The following is a 17,863-nucleotide window of genomic DNA, read 5'->3' on the forward strand; positions in this document are numbered from 1 at the left end:
CAGCGAAGTACACGTAGCATAGCAAGGCAGCTGCATTTCTCGCAACATGTTGTTGTTGTTGTGGTCTTTAGTCCTGAGACTGGTTTGATGCAGCTCTCCATGCTACTCTATCCTGTGCAAGCTTCTTCATCTCCCAGTACCTACTGCAGCCTACATCCTTCTGAATCTGCTTAGTGTATTCATCTCTTGATGTCCCTCTATGCTTTTTACCCTCCACGCTGCCCGCCAATACTAAATTGGTGATCCCTCGATGTCTCAGAACATGTCCTACCAGCCGATCCCTTCTTCTACTCAAGTTGTGCCACAAGCTCCTCTTCTCCCCAATTCTATTCAACACCTCCTCATTAGTTATGTGATCTACCCATCTAATCTTCAGCATTCTTCTGTAGCACAACATTTCGAAAGCTTCTATTCTCTTCTTGTCTAAACTATTTATCGTCCACGTTTCACTTCCATACATGGCTACACTCCATACAAATACTTTCAGAAACGACTTCCTGACATTTAAATCTATACTCGATGTTAACAAATTTTTCTTCTTCAGAAACGCTTTTCTTGCCATTGCCAGTCTACATTTTATATCCTCTCTACTTCGACCATCATCAGTTATTTTGCTCCCCAAATAGCAAAACTCATTTACTACTTTAAGTGTCTCATTTCCTAATCTAATTCCCTCAGCATCACCCGACTTAATTCGACTACATTCCATTATCCTCGTTTTGCTTTTGTTGATGTTCATCTTATACCCTCCTTTCAAGACACTGTCCATTCCATTCAACTGCTCTTCCAAGTCCTTTGCTGTCCCTGATAGAATTACAATGTCATCAGCGAACCTCAACGTTTTTATTTCTTCTCCATCGATTTTAATACCTACTCGGACCTTTTCTTTCCTTTATTGCTTGCTCAATATACAGATTGAATAACATCGGGGATAGGCTACAACCCTGTCTCACTCCCTTCCCAACCACTGCTTCCCTTTCATACCCCTCGACTCTTATAACTGCCATCTGGTTTCTGTACAAATTGTAAATATCCTTTCGCTCCCTGTATTTTACCCCTGCCACCTTCAGAATTTGAAAGAGAGTATTCGAGTCAACGTTGTCAAAAGCTTTCTCTAAGTCTACAAATGCTAGAAACGCAGGTTTGCCTTTCCTTAATCTTTCTTCTAAGATAAGTCGTAAGGTCAGTATTGCCTCACGTGTTCCAACATTTCTACGGAATCCAAACTGATCTTCCCCGAGGTCAGCTTCTACCAGTTTTTCCATTCGTCTTTAAAGAATTCGCGTTAGTATTTTGCAGCTGTGACTTATTAAACTCATAGTTCGGTAATTTTCACATCTGTCAACACCTGCTTTCTTTGGGATTGGAATTATTATATTCTTCTTGAAGTCTGAGAGTATTTCGCCTTCTCATACATCTTATCACCAGATGAAAGAGTTTTGTCAGGCCTGGCTCTCCCAAGGCTGTCAGTAGTTCTATTGGATGTTGTCTACTCCGGGGACCTTGTTTCGACTCAGGTCTTTCAGTGCTCTGTCAAACTCTTCACGCAGTATCATATCTCCCATTTCATCTTCATCTACATCCTCTTCCATTTCCATAATATTGTCCTCAAGTACATCGCCCTTGTATAAATCCCTTATATACTCCTTCCACCTTCCTGCTTTCCCTTCTTTGCTTAGAACTGGGTTTCCATCAAAGTTCTTGATATTCATACAAGTGGTTCTCTTTTCTCCAAAGGTCTCTTTAAGTTTCCTGTAGGCAGTATCTATCTTACCCCTAGTGAGATAAGCCTTTATATCCTTACATTTGCCCTCTAACCATCCCTGCTTAGCCATTTTGCACTTCCTGTCAATCTCATGTTTGAGACGTTTGTATTCCTTTTTGCCTGTTTCATTTACTGCGTTTTTATATTTTCTCCTTTCATCAATTAAATTCAATATTTCTTCTGTTACCCAAGGGTTTCTACTAGCCCTCGTCTTTTTACGTACTTGATCCTCTGCTGCCTTCACTATTTCATCCCTCAAAGCTACCCATTCTTCTTCTACTGTATTTCTTTCCCCCATTCCTGTGAATTGTCCCCTTATGGTCTCCCTGAAACTCTGTACTACCTCTGGTTCTTTCAGTTTATCCAGGTCCCATCTCCTTAAATTCCCACCTTTTTGTAGTTTCTTCAGTTTTAATCTACAGTTCATAACCAATAGATTGTGGTCAGAGTCCACATCTGCCCCTGGAAATGTCTTACAATTTAAAACCTGGTTACTAAATCTCTGTCTTACCATTGTATAATCTATCTGATACCTTTTAGTATCTCCAGGGTTCTTCCATGTATACAACCTTCTTTCATGATTCTTGAACCAAGTCACTATGGTTAAGTTATGCTCTGCACAAAATTCTACCAGGCGGCTTCCTCTTTCATTTCTTAGCCCCAATCCATATACACCTACTATGTTTCCTTCTCTCCCTTTTCCTACTCTCGAATTCCAGTCACCCATGACTATTAAATTTTCGTCTCCCTTCACTACCTTATTATATATTATTGTTAATGTGCTGCACGAGCATGGGCTGCACCCCTATCATTATGCTTTCACGCAACACCTGCATGCTGTAGATCGCCATCAGTAGATGCAATTCTGTGAATGGTTCCAACAACAGGAAGCCAACGATGACTACATGAACACCGTAATATGATCGGATGAAGCAGCATTCAGTCGTGAGGGTGTCTTCAATATGCACGATGCCCACCGTTGGTGTGAGGTTAACCCGCACGTCACCCGCGACTTTGGATGTAAAGTTCGCTTTGGTATCAACGTCTGGGCTGGAATACCGAGCGACAGATGTTTAGGCTCCTACTTGTTGCCTGACCGGTTGACTGTACGAAGGTATCATGCATTCCTCTCAAAATAGCTGCCTGATGCGCTGGAAGATGTTCCATTACATGCTCGGCAGAGGATATGGTTTCAACATGATGGTGCACCTCCACACTCTGGAATTAGTGTGCGACAGTATTTGGACAGAACATTTCCAGGGAAATGACTCTGACGTGGATGTCCAGTTGTATGGCCACCGCGTTCACCCTGTGGGAACACTTGAGGGAGCACGTGTGCTCTACTCCGCCTACGAATGTGGAAGAATTGGTAGAGAGTGTTCATGCTGCTCTTCTTACTGTGGACGCAGCTTTGATGTGAAGGGTCCAGAGCTGTATGATACGGTGGAGTGTGCCATGTTTAGACGTGCAGGGAGGTCGCTTTGAGCATCTGTTGTTCTGAGGACAACGAATTCTGTTGTGAAGGTCATGAGGTCATTAATATAGACATTAGTGTTGTCACTGGTTGCTAATGTGCGACGTCTGAGCGATCATATTACATGTAGTATAAATAACAAGTAGATGTTGTTGTGCTGTGCTATCATCTTTATTATCTAGAAATTGATATTGTGTTTTTAGTTATTCTGTCCTGACTGGTAATTTGTTTCAACTATTTCTTATTTGTCTAACCACGTATTTGTTGCGTTTGGTGTTACAAAATGTTGTAAATTTAGGATACCTGTGACCTAATAAACGGTGTATATTACAGTATGAAATGTCAGAATGAAATTAGCAAATAAAAAAAAAAAAAGTCCCAACCCTCGACTTCCTGCATGCTACCCCAGACTTCTATACACTTTTTTTTCAGTCTCATTTTGTTCGTCTTCGTTCTTTGTATCTGCTCGGGGTGGACGTCGCAAGACACTCGTTTCAGTTCGTCGTTGATCCATTAACTCAGTTTTTTTTATTACAGAGGGCAGCTAACCCTCTGACCGAACACGCTGAGTTACCGTGCCGGCTTCCACTGGACCAACTACTTTTTCATGACTAATTTGTGCTGACAGAGGTAGTTACCATACATGTGGTTAGAGTGTTGCCAGATTGCCAGTCTTTAACGTTCTTTTCCTGCCAGATGTACTCGCCAGACGAAATTTAGTGAGAGACATTTTTTATCGCTGGCATGTGAGGAGTCCCGTTGCGAAGCCCGAGTGCGCGAATTTCGCTTCACCCTGTATATGATTCAGTTGCAAATCATACAAATGGTTCAAATGGCTCTGAGCACTATGGGACTTAACATCTGAGGTCATCAGTCTCCTAGAGCTTAGAACTACTTAAACCTAACAAACCTAAGGACACCACACACATCCATGCCCGAGGCAGGATCGAACCTGCGACCGTAGCGGTCGCGCGGTTCCAGACTGTAGCGCCTAGTACCGCTCGGCCACCGCGGCCGGCTGCAAATCATACAGTACAGTACACGTAGTACAAATATTTTCATGATATAAGAGTGTAGTTGTAAATACTACAATTTATCATGTCGCTACTTAGGTATAAATGTCGAGCAACGTATAACACTTTTGCACATTTTTGTATGAATCGAAAAATGTCCTCTTTTATGAAGACTGTCATTTTGTAACGCTAGGACGGCCATCGACATAGACTAGACGGCATTGCCAAAGCAATCGGCAAGCTGAAAGAACATCTGAGGGAAAGCAATTTTCTAACGATGTGGACGGTCTCATAGCGGTTCTCGAATAGCTCCATGACGAAGGAGCGGATTTCTGCTGTCGAGGAAATAACGATTGGTAGAAAGTTTCGACTGTTGTTTACCGAGACTTGGTGTCTATGCTGGAAAATAGTGTCATGTATCCGTATCCCTTTGAAGTGTATCGCAGCATTCAGTAAAACAGTGGTTGAATTACATTATTAGGAATTTCGAATTAACTGGCGATTTGGAAATTGCTCCTGGGAGATTGCGGCACAAATTGCAGAAGAAGTTACTGTTGCCATGGCTGAAAATGCTGGACGCAATGTGCAGTCTTTAAGCAGTGCAAGAGCTGTGTCATGACACCTGAACATTCCATCATCCACCATTCGAAAATTGCTACTGACGAAAGTGGATTCTCTATGGTGGTTCCTGGCTGTTTTGGATGCAAGCAGTCTTCACACTGGGCGACGTTTAGTTCACAGTATTAAATATTGCGTAGCTTAATTATTGTACTGTATTGTCCATTGTGTAAAGTGTAATTTCAACATAACCAAACAAGTCTGATACGCAACATTCTATGCAAGCGATTGTATATTTGCTTATAATTTTTGGTAACTAAGAACTAATGTCCCTTTCAGAAGCTAGTCAGTTGTTTCCTGAAGATGGCCTAAAAAGCCGAAAACTAATTTGAAGTGAACAAAAATCAGTAGAACAGAAACAGCGTACTTGTTATTCAACCTTAAATATGGAACTGTTCTATCAAGAAGTAACTTAACAATCCATAAATAAGCCAAAGAACATTTATTATGCTGATTCTTTTAAATACAAATAAATACGGAGCTTGTGCTTACTCCGTCAGTTCCCACCTGATGCAAGCTCTTTCTCCCAGGTGGACCTTGTGAGCTCTTCGGCAGTTTCCTACCGGTCATATTTCTTTCCTTTTGTCATTTGTGCTGCGGATCTCTTGGATCCCACAAGGGCCAGTGATATCTATATTCTTCTAACACCAACATCACATTGTCTTCGGACCACTTCATCGCTCACGCAGCTCTTGTCAACAACAAAAGTAGCTCACAGTGCTGCTAGTGCCGAAGTGGAGAGGGCGTGAACTTCGTTTGATGATTCGCTAAAAACGCCAACAACCAGCGCATCACGACCGAGCATCAACGAATGTGGACCAAACATTACCGAACGCAGTTGGCTCGCGATCCGTTACCGTTTATACCAGAGATAAGGACAGTTGAGATAATTTGGGAATAAAAGAGCAGTATTTTTTAGTTTAATAACTTATCGCTTATTACCATCACACAATTTTCCCGTCAGTTCTTCATATGTTAGCAATGTGACCTTCTAGAATGATTCTATTGTATTTTCAAGTATGATTACCCATTATTATCATCATAATATCGATGTGTTGAACTATACCCAATTTACCCCATGGACGGGGAAATTTGGGTATAAAGTGTACTATTCAAGTAAAACATACTTTAATGTCCTATTGTGCTATAGTTACCCCAAACAAGAGTAGACCAATGAAACCCACGACAAAGCGGAAATGTCTAAGTTTCCAAAAACATTAATAAGAAATCAATAATGTGAGTTACATGACGAGATTAACAGATAATTGTGATTCATGTCATTCAAGTTAATATGAAATATCTCCCATGAAAATGAGGTGCAAAAAACACTACAACTATTTGTCCTGAATCAATCCTTTCTATGTCATCCATCTTCTTGAATGTTACTTAAAATCCGTCTTGATTGCAAATTTTTTTTTTATTATTCATATGACCGGTTTCGGTTCATTCAGAACCATCTTCAGATCTAATATTTCAGTTACAGGAGTAACCCGTCCAAATCCAGCAACTTTCACATGCTACGTCACATATCTTCCATTATCTTTGTCCTAATACGTAAGAACTTCGTAATGTATCCCGAAGCCTGACGTGGCACAAACTTTGCAAAAACAGACATAATTTCTTATGGGATAACAGCAATCAGTGATTTTATAATGTTACTTAAAATCCGTCTTGATTGCAAAATTTTTTTTATTACTCATATGACCGGTTTCGGTTCATTCAGAACCATCTTCAGATCTGATATTTCAGTTACAGGAGTAACCCGTCCAAATCCAGCAACTTTCACATGCCACGTCACATCTCTTTCATTATCTTTGTCCTAATACGTAAGAACTTCGTAATGTATCCCGAAGCCTGACGTAGCACAAACTATGCAAAAACAGACATAATTTCTTATGGGATAACAGCAATCAGTGATTTTATAATGTTACTTAAAATCCGTCTTGATTGCAAATTTTTTTTTATTAATCATATGACCGGTTTCGGTTCATTCAGAACCATCTTCAGATCTGATATTTCAGTTACAGGAGTAAACCGTCCAAATCCAGCAACTTTCACATGCTACGTCACACGTCACATGTGACGTAACATGTGAAAGTTGCTGGATTTGGACGGGTTACTCCTGTAACTGAAATATCAGATCTGAAGATGGTTCTGAATGAACCGAAACCGGTCATATGAATAATAAAAAAAAATTTGCGATCAAGACGGATTTTAAGTAACATTATAAAATCACTGATTGCTGTTATCCCATAAGAAATTATGTCTGTGAAATGTTGAATTTTCTTGCAGCAGTATACGCTGACATTCCCTTTTATACTGCTTCTCTGGCCTTCTGAAGATCATTTGAGTCGTACATGGTTTATTCTTTTCTTAATATGCACGTACCGTAGCGGCCGCGCGGTTCCAGACTGTAGCGCCTCGAACCGCATGGCCACACCGGCCAGCTTTCCCGCCTTAGTATTTTCATGAGAAATGTTGAATTTTCTTGCAGCAGTATACACTGACATTCCCTTTTTTTACTGCTTCTCTGGCCTTCTGAAGATCATTTGAGTCGTACATGGTTTATTCTTTTCTTAATATGCACGAGGCATGATCTGGAAAGGAAAACTAAGACCGTTGTCCATGCGAACATACAATTATACCCAAATTACCCCACATTCATAAACTGTAATTTACTAACAAACTATTAGTGACATATTTCTAATTTTATTAAAATTATGTTTAAAACATGTGTAATGTATACGTATTTGAATTTGGTTACTGTATCACAGTTGAGTTCGCAACAGCGCCTCTTCAACTACAACTGCACGTCTTCGTTGCGTTGATGAGAAAAACAAACATCTATTTCAAAATGGCAGTATCACTGTAGCCAACATGTTATTAATGCCTGCGAGATGTAAAATATATATTAAATTTGAATATGTAGAAAATTAGGTTAAGAATTATGAAAAAATTATTTACACGCAGATTACCCCATTATACTCAAAATACCCCAGCCGTTCCTCGTTCGTTGATGCTCTGCTGTTAACCAGGCAAACTGTTTGTTCCTAGGTATCTGTTGTGCTCGAGAGAAGAAACGCGTCTGGGATGTAAATTACATATTATATTGCAACAATGAAAAGGCGTTTGAAGCCATAAAATAAGATTCCCCCTTAGTCACAATGTTCTACAGGAGAGATTTTTCAGTTATATCAATATATCTTGATTCGGCATACGACTTGGTCTATGCCGGTACACGTCTCCAGCACGCAACTACAGTATTTGCAGCACGCGGCACTGGCAGGCGCGCGCTCTATCGGCCGCCGACAGCGCCGCTACGGCTGCTGCGGACAGTGGCGGTACCGGCCTGTCGGCTTCTGCGTGTCCACCGGTACACCGCTCGTGTGTTCAGCGCCCGCCTTCCGACTCAACAGCAGGGAAATAATGGCCACCTACCACAAGCCTGAAGCGCGCACTGTGCAAGAGCTCAAAGACATTGCTAACAAATTACGCATTCACTCAATTACCTCCACAAATGCATCCAAATCAGGGTAAGTACTTTTCTCCATGTACTTTTGAGTAGGTGCTTATCAGGTGGGGAAGCGGGAGCGCGCAGCACTGTAAATTAACAGCTTAAGCCTAGTCGTTGCATTGTAAATAATTTCACAGCGAAACATTTTTCATATAATTGTATCTTTTTATCGACGGTCAGCAAGATAGCTGCAGTACCATTTCACCGTTAATGCTAATTGCGGTATTGTGGTGTCGACAGCTAACAATAAAGCTCCCTGCGACGATTGTCTGTGCTACTCCAAGGAGGAAACCGAGATTCCTTCGAGTGCACAGTGGCAGTGAAACTGCTGGCAGTTTGCTACATGTGATGACTGCCGGAGTGATTGGCGGTGATCCGACTGCGTCAGTGTGGTAGCACTGCTTCATTTCGTTCTCTACTTGACACTGTGCAGCTGCTTAAGTTATTAGTGTGATAGACATGCTCAGAGTAGATGAACGTCCGTACTGTTCCTTGCAACTCGCAGAACATCTGATGAATCCGGCAAGCCTTATTATGTCTCATCCGTTGAAGGGTACATGGTGAGCAGTTCTTGTAGGGAAATATACTACTGTATGTCTGCAGAAGATGACCCAGCAATAACAGCCGCATTTGACGGCGACGCGCGATGTTAATGCGGACGTGCTTCGAGTGAGTGTTGAAATGCGCGCTGCGTTTATTTACTTACGTCACCTGTCCTTGAACTCAAAGTATTTCCCGCTTCATTGCCTTGTTAATCTATATAACAGACGCTCAAATCCAATAGACAACGAGATACACATTTACCAAGTGAGGAAGCTTAGCGGTTAAGGCACTGAACTCTCATTACAGACGACTGGGGACCAAACTGGGACTTCCTAGTTTCCTCAAAGCACTCGCTTGAACAGTAGCAGCGGAATACCTACCTAGACGTCTCTTTATCACCTTGTCGACTCTGAAGTCATTTTTCGTGTTAGAAACAACAAATATCATTTCTACTTCTTTGGCCGGCCGAAGTGGCCGAGCGGTTCTAGGCGCTTCAGTCTGGAACCGCGCGACCGCTACGGTCGCAGGTTCGAATCCTGCCTCGGGCATGGATGTGTGTGATGTCTTTAGGTTAGTTAGGTTTAAGTAGTTCTAAGTTCTAGGGGGCTGATGACCTCAGAAGTTAAGTCCCATAGTGCTCAGAGCCATTTTTTCTACTTCTTTTGCATTTATTCCCAATCACGGCACTTATCTGCTAGGCACTGCACAGTGCGAGGCCAATATTAGCGAATTTCTGTGCTCTACCTTCTTATCTTGTTTACATATTCCCTACGCAACAGGTTCGCGGGAAGAACGTCGTCTTTTCCCCACAAATTCCCATGTAAGTGCCGCGAGCACGACTTTTACAAAAATGGCTCTGAGCACTATGGGACTTAACTTCTGAGATCATCAGTCCCCTAGAACTTGGAACTACTTAAACCTAACTAACCTAAGGACATCACACACATCCATGCCCGTGGCAGGATTCGAACCTGCGACCGTATCGGTCGCGCGGTTCTAGACTGTAGCGCCTAGAACCGATCGGCCACCACGATCGGCCGACTTTTACACATCAGTATGGACAGCACCGACTATCTTAACAGTACGCCTATTACTTCGTTCGGTTTCTGTTACCATGATTACCCGGTAAGAACTCCAAACGTTGGAACTTATCGCAGTAGCATCTTTATGCGGTTTCGTTTACCGATGCACCGTACTTCCCAGAACCTTTCTAGCACTCTGTGGTATACAGATCTTTTCGTTCACGGCGTTGCAGTTTTCACCAGTGTTCGCAGTAAAATGACAGTCATCGGTTTGCTGTTCGTACGTCAGAGTGAGCGGGTCAACTGCAGATCTTTTATTTTGAAACGCGTACCGTATAGGTTTTGCGGATAGGCGTCTGGCTTTATCCAGTAAAATATACACGGTGTTTAAAAAAAACTTTCACGTAGTCCCACAGAAGGTCTTGTTGGTCATAACTCGAAGAAGAGTTCATTTAGTGATATGTCCGGAAACCCGATGCCTGTTCAGATATGGGCTAATCTGTCCTTTCATTCCCATCTGTGTGTTATGCAGAGTAGACACTATAGGCAGTGCTGTATGCAGTTACCACGCATCGTAACGCATCCTTCAGCCCTCTGCGCATGGAATCACGCACTCTTTTTGCGACATACGCTCCTGTAACGTCTGCACATAGACGATGGGTTGGGCATACATCAATGCCTTTAAATATCCCCACAGCCAGAAATCCAACAGATTCAGGTCTCCTGAACGGGGTGGCCATGCTACCAGAATTGGCAGTGGTGTATGCCCAACCCATCGACAATGTGCTGAGTTTACAGGAGCATGTGAAGCAGTCCGAATGTTGCTAGGTGTATTTGTAAGAGCACGTCATTCACTGCGAGGGATGGCAGAAGGGTGTGAAAGGGTGCGTGGTAACCACACACAACATTGTCTATAGTTCTCTTTCTACGTAACAGACAGATGGGACAAGAAGAGAGGTTGGCCCATATCTCAAAGGTATTTGTTTCCGGACATACCATTATGCTAACTTTTCTTTTTGTTTTAATCAGTACTACTTCTTCGAAGAATATGTGACACTTTAAACATACTGTGTACCTTAGACTTCCTGCCAAGTGAAGCGAACATAGATTCTTTGACCACCACCACCACCACTATGATCGTCATCACCATCATCATCACCATCTATTCCACGAGTTGGATCTGTCGGCCTATTCTCGTCCATTAGCTCTTCTAAAACGTCTTTCGTCTATACTAAATGGAGTGGCGCGATCCTAAGACACTGGGCTCGCATTCGGGAAAACACGATTTCAGGTTCCCGCCTGGCCATCCACATTTACGTAGTCACTTAAGGCAAATGACGAGGTGGCTCCTTTGAAAAGGACACGATCGATTTCCTATCGCAAACGGAATTTGTGTTCCTTCACTGATAATTTCGTCATCGAAGGGACGTTGCACCAAAACCTTTCTTCGTTTATCCTCCTCTTACCTATCGGATGCCCTTTTTTAGCTGTTCATTGCCCTTTTGAAGGACATTTTGCCTGTATTCTTCTATTTCTATTGTAGTACTGAGATTATCTTCTGATGTTTTCATTGTGTGTGTGTGTGTGTGTGTGTGTGTGTGTGTGTGTGTGTGTGTGTTGCAATCTGCTACAGCCTTCGTTCCTCTCAGGTGGCAGCAATTTAGCTCCGGTCGTTGGCCATTGGGGTCCACAGTCCATTGCCATACGTGGTACTGTTATTTTATTGTAGAATTTCATCTGTATTACTGTGCTGCAGGTTTACGTTGGTACTGTTCTTATTGTTCTACAGATCCGTGAGGAAACTAGCCGACTTTCTCGCAATCTCTCGATAGTATGCATGTGTAACATTGCATGCTAGATGATAAAAATTTGAGATTTGTTTGAATAATGTGCTATGTGAGCATTTCTTTTGTGATGTTTGTGAGGTAACAGCAGCTTAACATATTCGTAATATAAAATTTCGTTGAGTATGTATGAGACATGGAAATTAGGCTGCACAGTGGGGTTGCATTTGGCACACGATGCTCCCGTTCAGAGTTAACTATATACCATACATTCTGCGCGAGCCATTGAACTGTGAATGGCGGAGGATTCTGTGCTAATCATTCCATTTCCTGTTCCACTGAGGAAAAATTATTGCCTCGTACGAGCTCTGATCTCACGATCTTGTCGAAAATGGACATTATCAGAACCGCGGCTGTAGTGTAATTATAAGTTTTATAATTTGAAACACCAACTTCCCAAAAGCACAGTTTAAAAAGTTTATTTAAAGCAAACTATTACCAGTTTCGGGTGTCTTAGAAATCTTCCTTCAAATGACTCTTATAACAGACTGTCTTGCTTTCCTGCTGGGGTCTCGTTTTATAGTCGTTATTGGTTTCGTGCACTAAGACAAATAAAACGTTTTTCGTTCAAAATTCGATAAATAATGGTTGATAGAGGGGCACGCAATTTTGTTACATGGGTTGTAAGCAAAGGCATATCATCTTGCTGCGTATAACGGCCACCTTGCCTTTCAGTTTCGGTACATTTCTCGGATAATTTTACGAAAGTTTCAACGACGATATCAACAAGCATTATACCACTGTCCACCGCTTTTAGAGGGGTTTCGAATGCCGATAAAAAAATAAATCGTTCCATTTTTTAAATAAATCCGTACTTGCTTCCGCACTAAGAGCATCACACATGCAACGAAGTCAAGTGTCGCCTGCCAATTATCATTTGCCAAAAATCCCGTTTCAATATCTCGATCCGTTCTCGAAACAAAACGGACGCAAATTTAAGTCACTCGCCCTGTGTACCCTATGCATATTTGCAATCGCTTAGGATTGTTCGTCGTGCGAAAAATTCACGCTCTTTTTCAGCCTTATGTTTGGAGAGCGAATGTTCTCCAACAGTGATATGTCACGCATCGAACTGCGATGATAAAAGTATTGTGTAATACAAGTTGCGGCGTCAACTGATAACGGACGGAAGCGCCGGTCTGGTTACGTCATCCAGGCGCAGCACGACCGCCGCATTACGTACGCTGCTGACACCTGTTGCCCACTGCAGCACTCCGCGTTCAGCAGTTATGCATCTTGCTCTCCGCCAGCATAGTTGTACAAACATGGCAGTTGTAAAATCGTTTCGGCTAACAAACAGTTGAGGAAAATGAGCCAAATATGGATTTCCCAAACGGATTTCGCAATGCTGCTTCTATGGCAGTTGTAAAATCGTTTCGGCTAACAAACATTTGAGGAAAATGAGCCAAATATGGGTTTCCCAAACGGATTTCGCAATTCTGCTTCTGTTTGGTCTATAAATATTTCACGATCGATTCTGGAAATGCGATTCTGTCCTCCGGACTTCAGCTTCCAAAATCGGTTGTAGCTCCAGCTTCTACCGGAAGGGGTCTCGTGCAGCGAGCACAGTCACTGGTTGGTGACAAAATAGTCACTAATTCTGTGCATATGATTAAGAATGGGAATTAACTCATTAGTAAATTTTCAAGTAATTTCAAGCGTGCGAAACGTTGGAGTGCAACAGTATTCTACCAGTGACCTTGTCGCACTTTTCCGCAACGCCTGTGATCTAAGGGGGAGGGCGGGTTTAATGAAATTGTTTCGCACATTTTAATTGGGTGAATAACATTTTTAAGTACCTTTTCTTGAATAGTCCCCCCTCGTCCTCCTCCTCGTGAATAATTCATTGCTATCCATAAGGAAATCGCCCTCTTTCCGGTGTCAAAAATATTACCAAGGTGCTGATAACTTGACTACATCATGTTGAGGGAAAGGAACAGTTTATTTACAGTCAAAACAACTGACGTTCGAAAAACCATTATTTAATCAGGCTTGCAAAATCAGTTCTGGCCTTACAAGTAAACAAGGTTACGAAAATCGGTTTCCGAAATTCAGTTTTCATCTTCCGTAAGTTGTGTCGCCTGTTAACGTGGTGATTGACGACTGCACGCCGAACTGCTTTACCCTTCAACAGAAAATCGTGTCGAATCTGATAGGTTACAAACCGTTCCAGAACTCCTTTTAACCCTGGATTACCAAACCATCGTAAAATTTACAGTTGTAGTAGGGTGTAAAACAGGGAATTTTATACTTCATTGAATATGTAACATACGACTGGAAATCTAATAATTGTAATTCCTTAATGCATGACCTATAAATTATAACTTCTTTTGAATAAAATGTGGAGTAATAAACTTTACAGTTTAATAGGAACGTAACAGTTCCCCCTTTAGTGTTTCAGGGCAAAGAGAAGAACTATTGTGGAAGAAACCTTTTTCAGAGATGCAGGGAGGTAATGAGGGGTGCTAATTTAATTTGTAGTCTCGCTATTTTCATTCTAAATGTACTTAGATTTCAGATTTGCAATTCAGCTTTCTGACTTCGTGATCCGTAAAGTGACGTGACATCCACATTCGCGCCGGTGCCAGTAGGTGCAGTGTCACTCTGACCGTGTGTGGCCTTCCCCACACTGACGCAGCAGAAACAGCGCTGCGATCGCAGCAGCACTTGTTACTTGTGACAAGTGGTGTCTAATGGGGCAGATCAAACACGCGGTTGTTCGCCACTCAGGACAACTTTCTTGACACCCTGCAGCGTGTTCGCTGCAGATCGCGTTTTATACCGCTTATTTGCTCCAAGTACTATTCTTTTTTCGTATTAAGTTGAAACCAAATGTAAACAAATGCCTGCTCTGCACGTTCAGAGATTTGCCTTCGAGCGCAGTGCACCAACACCTGCACCAAATGACACGCCACTGGGAATGGACACTACTTTTGTACCTGTTATTTCGTTGTTATGCTAGCGTAAATGACACAATAAGGCACGCTAAGCACTGAAAACCCTCAATGTGTTTGCCAGTCATCTTGTTAAATGTTTAACTCGTGTAGTTCTTGTTTCAAATCTTAGTGGACATTCGCTTTCGCTGTTTATTTCAGAAATAACATCTGTGTTTCCCAGAGTTTCTGTGTCGAGTGCATTAAGTGCACGGAAAGAAAAACAGAATGCCGGTAACTCTTGAAACCTCGACAATAAGCTCTTACATTACACATGAATCACAGAGATCGTACGTCTTATGTTTGCCACTCGTTTTTCTGCTGCTTATTCCCTCTCGTATGTTTCGCTTCTCGCTTGATCCCGTGTGCATCGTATTACAGAGTTTTACCGTGTATTTTTTTATTGTCTTTACAAATTGTACTAAATGGAATTTGAAATTATACTGTTTGCTTGCTGTTCATCGTTTTTACCGATCACATAGGCAGAGTATCTGGCGTTTTATTGTTCGGCGGTAACGGTTCGTTAATGCCGCAGCTGTAGGTTAATCCTGGCATGGCACGGATCTCAGGGGCGTGGAGGACAATGCAGATACAGGCAAAATGCATACTCGACAGGCCGTCATTTACGTTCCACGAGAAAGAAATACCATTGAAGTAACAACGAAAGTGGAGTAATACATAACACAATGTTTACTTCCGTGTTAAACTTATCGATGAACATGAGTATAGCGCACCATATTATGGCTCCACCTATTGTGGTCTCGCCGTGCTATGTGACTAGACCATTGCCGTTAGAGCCTGGTTACTCTCTCGAGGACGTCAGTTATGTGTGTTTCCCTTTTGATAACCTCCTTCAGGATCGTGTTCCTACCGTCAAGAAAGCCGTTGGCCTGAGTTGTTATTCCACCAGTGAGGTCCTGGTGCACAGTGCAGATATACAATGCTGGTACTGGTTACCGGGCCAATCAAGGTGCAACAGTACCAATACTCCGGCTGGTCTGTAGTTTTTCTCAGGTGATTTTAAAGAAACTGTTCGGTAAAAAAACGAGATATGCTTCATTTGTAGCTTCATAGAGAAGTGCCTATCGTTTCGTTAATCACTTTAGTTATTGTGGCAATTCGAAATTAAATACCCCACCACACGAAATTAGATTAGTTTACAATGTAAATTATGAGTCACTACGCGTTTATGTTTGGTGCACCTTGCGGTCATACATTCATCATCAAATACTCCATCTTTCATAGCTGAAAGTTGGTGACCCATCACAGGATCCTCTTAACAGTCTCTCTCCATTTTTCCAGTCTTCTGCATCTTGGAGTAGCTGGTACAATGTTTGGTTTCGTACATTGCCATTTACGAAATGTAGCGAAAATATTGAGTTCCTTTTTTTTTAAGCCTAAGAAGATATCTATGTCTCCAATATCGCAAAAAATCCATTGCGTCACACTACAGGAAGAGAGAGGCATTCATAACATGCATCCTCCTCTTTTTCCTGGTCTTTATTACGTATCTTCACGGGGTCGAAATGTTAATTTTCGGATTTGGCAATGTTTGTGGTGGCAGGATATCCTTGCTGACGTCACCCCTGTCATCGTAGGGACCGAATTTGTGTATCCCAACTGTCTGCATCTAGTGTTACCCCAGGTGGAAGTGTGCGAACATTCTTCTAAATGTTTGCGAATCGTGTAACTGAGGTATGAAGTGCGTACCAGGCCGGTATTCCCCTAGTGGGATGTGGGAAACCGCCTGCAAACCACCTCTGGACTGGCAGTCACACCGGCCCTCTTTGCTGATCCGCCGGTCTGATTCGATCCTTGGCAGGCACGCCTCACCGTTTCCAGGAAGCTGCGTGCGTCGGCACGGAGCTATCAGGGTGGTATTCGTAGCGTCCATCATGTCGCATAAACGATTCGATTTTTCAAACTGAGTTTCTAGAAATGATTATAAGCAAAGAGCGGAATGAATCTTCCTGGCAGATTAAAACTGTGCTCGCACCGAGCGCACACTCCACTGCAGAGTGAAAATTTCAGTCTGGGAAGATCCCCCAGGCTGTGGCTAAGCCATGTCTCTGCAGTAATCTTTCTTTTTAGAGTGCTAGTCCTGCAAGTTTCGCAGTAGAGCTTCTGTGGAGTTCGGAAGGTAGGAGACGAGGTATGTCTGCAGCTCGTGGTCGAGTGGCTAGCGTTTCTGCCTCTGGATCACGGGGTCCCGGGTTTGATTCCCGGCCGGCTTGGTAATTTTTTTCCGCTTGGGGATTGGGTGTTCGTGTCGTCCTCATCATTTAACGCTGGCACGGTAGCTCATCGTGTTCGGTCAGAGTGTTAGCTGCCCTCTGTAATAAAAAACTGAGTCAACGACTTAACACTGAACTTGAACGGGTGTCATGGGACATCCGCACCGAACAAATGCAACGACAAAAATAGAACAATTAAAAAAGGGGCCTGCGGAAGTTAAAGGTCCAAAGTTCACGTCTAAGTCCGGCATACAGTTTTAATCTGCCAGGAAGTTTCATGTCGGCGCCGCTGCAGAGTGAAAATTTCATTCTGAAAATAGTTTGCTGTATGGTTAATAAGCGAGACTTCTTATCTACGACGATGTAAGAATAGTAATTTTTTTCCTCGATTAAATAATGTAATTCTTTCATGGGCGTCACCGCTAGGTGGACAGGGGGGGATGCGTTCCAGCCAATATTTTTTGGAAAGAAATTTCACCGTTCAGTGAATATATCCAAGCTTAACTAATCTCACATACAGTGGAAACTCGTTTATCCGGACCTAAGTTACACGGATTCAGGATTATCCGGGTTGTCAACCGCGAGTATGTATGTTTGTAGTCTAGTCCGTGCATGCACGCACAGGTGCCACCCGCTCTGCTTAAAAATGTCAAAGCGGACGGGAGGGGTGTTATCGCTTAAGGATAAAATGATGTGAAATTGAGTCTCAGGTGTGGCGAGTAATGATCAATGTTTTCAGAGCATGTCAGATGACGAAATTGTTGTAAACTTATTGCAGACGAACGAACAGCAGGAAATGTAAGAAGATGAAACAGAAGAAAACGTAGATGCACAAAATGGCGCAAGACCATCTCATGCGGAAGCATTTCAAAGCCCTGGAAACAGCTTTCAAATGGTTCAAAA

At 42.5% G+C, this 17,863-nt stretch overlaps 1 protein-coding gene across 1 annotated transcript in view; it reads left to right on the forward strand.

Annotated features, from left to right (window-relative positions):
* The first annotated feature begins 8,225 nt into the window (after positions 1-8,225).
* Positions 8,226-17,863, forward strand: part of LOC124721383 (transketolase) — a 161,136-nt gene continuing 151,498 nt past the window's right edge. Inside the window, exon 1 of the mRNA XM_047246317.1 lies at positions 8,226-8,403. Within this exon, the coding sequence (XP_047102273.1) occupies positions 8,297-8,403 (107 nt within the window). The 5' untranslated portion in view covers positions 8,226-8,296. The remainder of the gene's footprint in view (positions 8,404-17,863) is intronic.

This window comes from Schistocerca piceifrons, chromosome X (assembly GCF_021461385.2).
Source record: "Schistocerca piceifrons isolate TAMUIC-IGC-003096 chromosome X, iqSchPice1.1, whole genome shotgun sequence".
Classification (NCBI taxonomy): Eukaryota; Metazoa; Arthropoda; class Insecta; order Orthoptera; family Acrididae; genus Schistocerca; species Schistocerca piceifrons.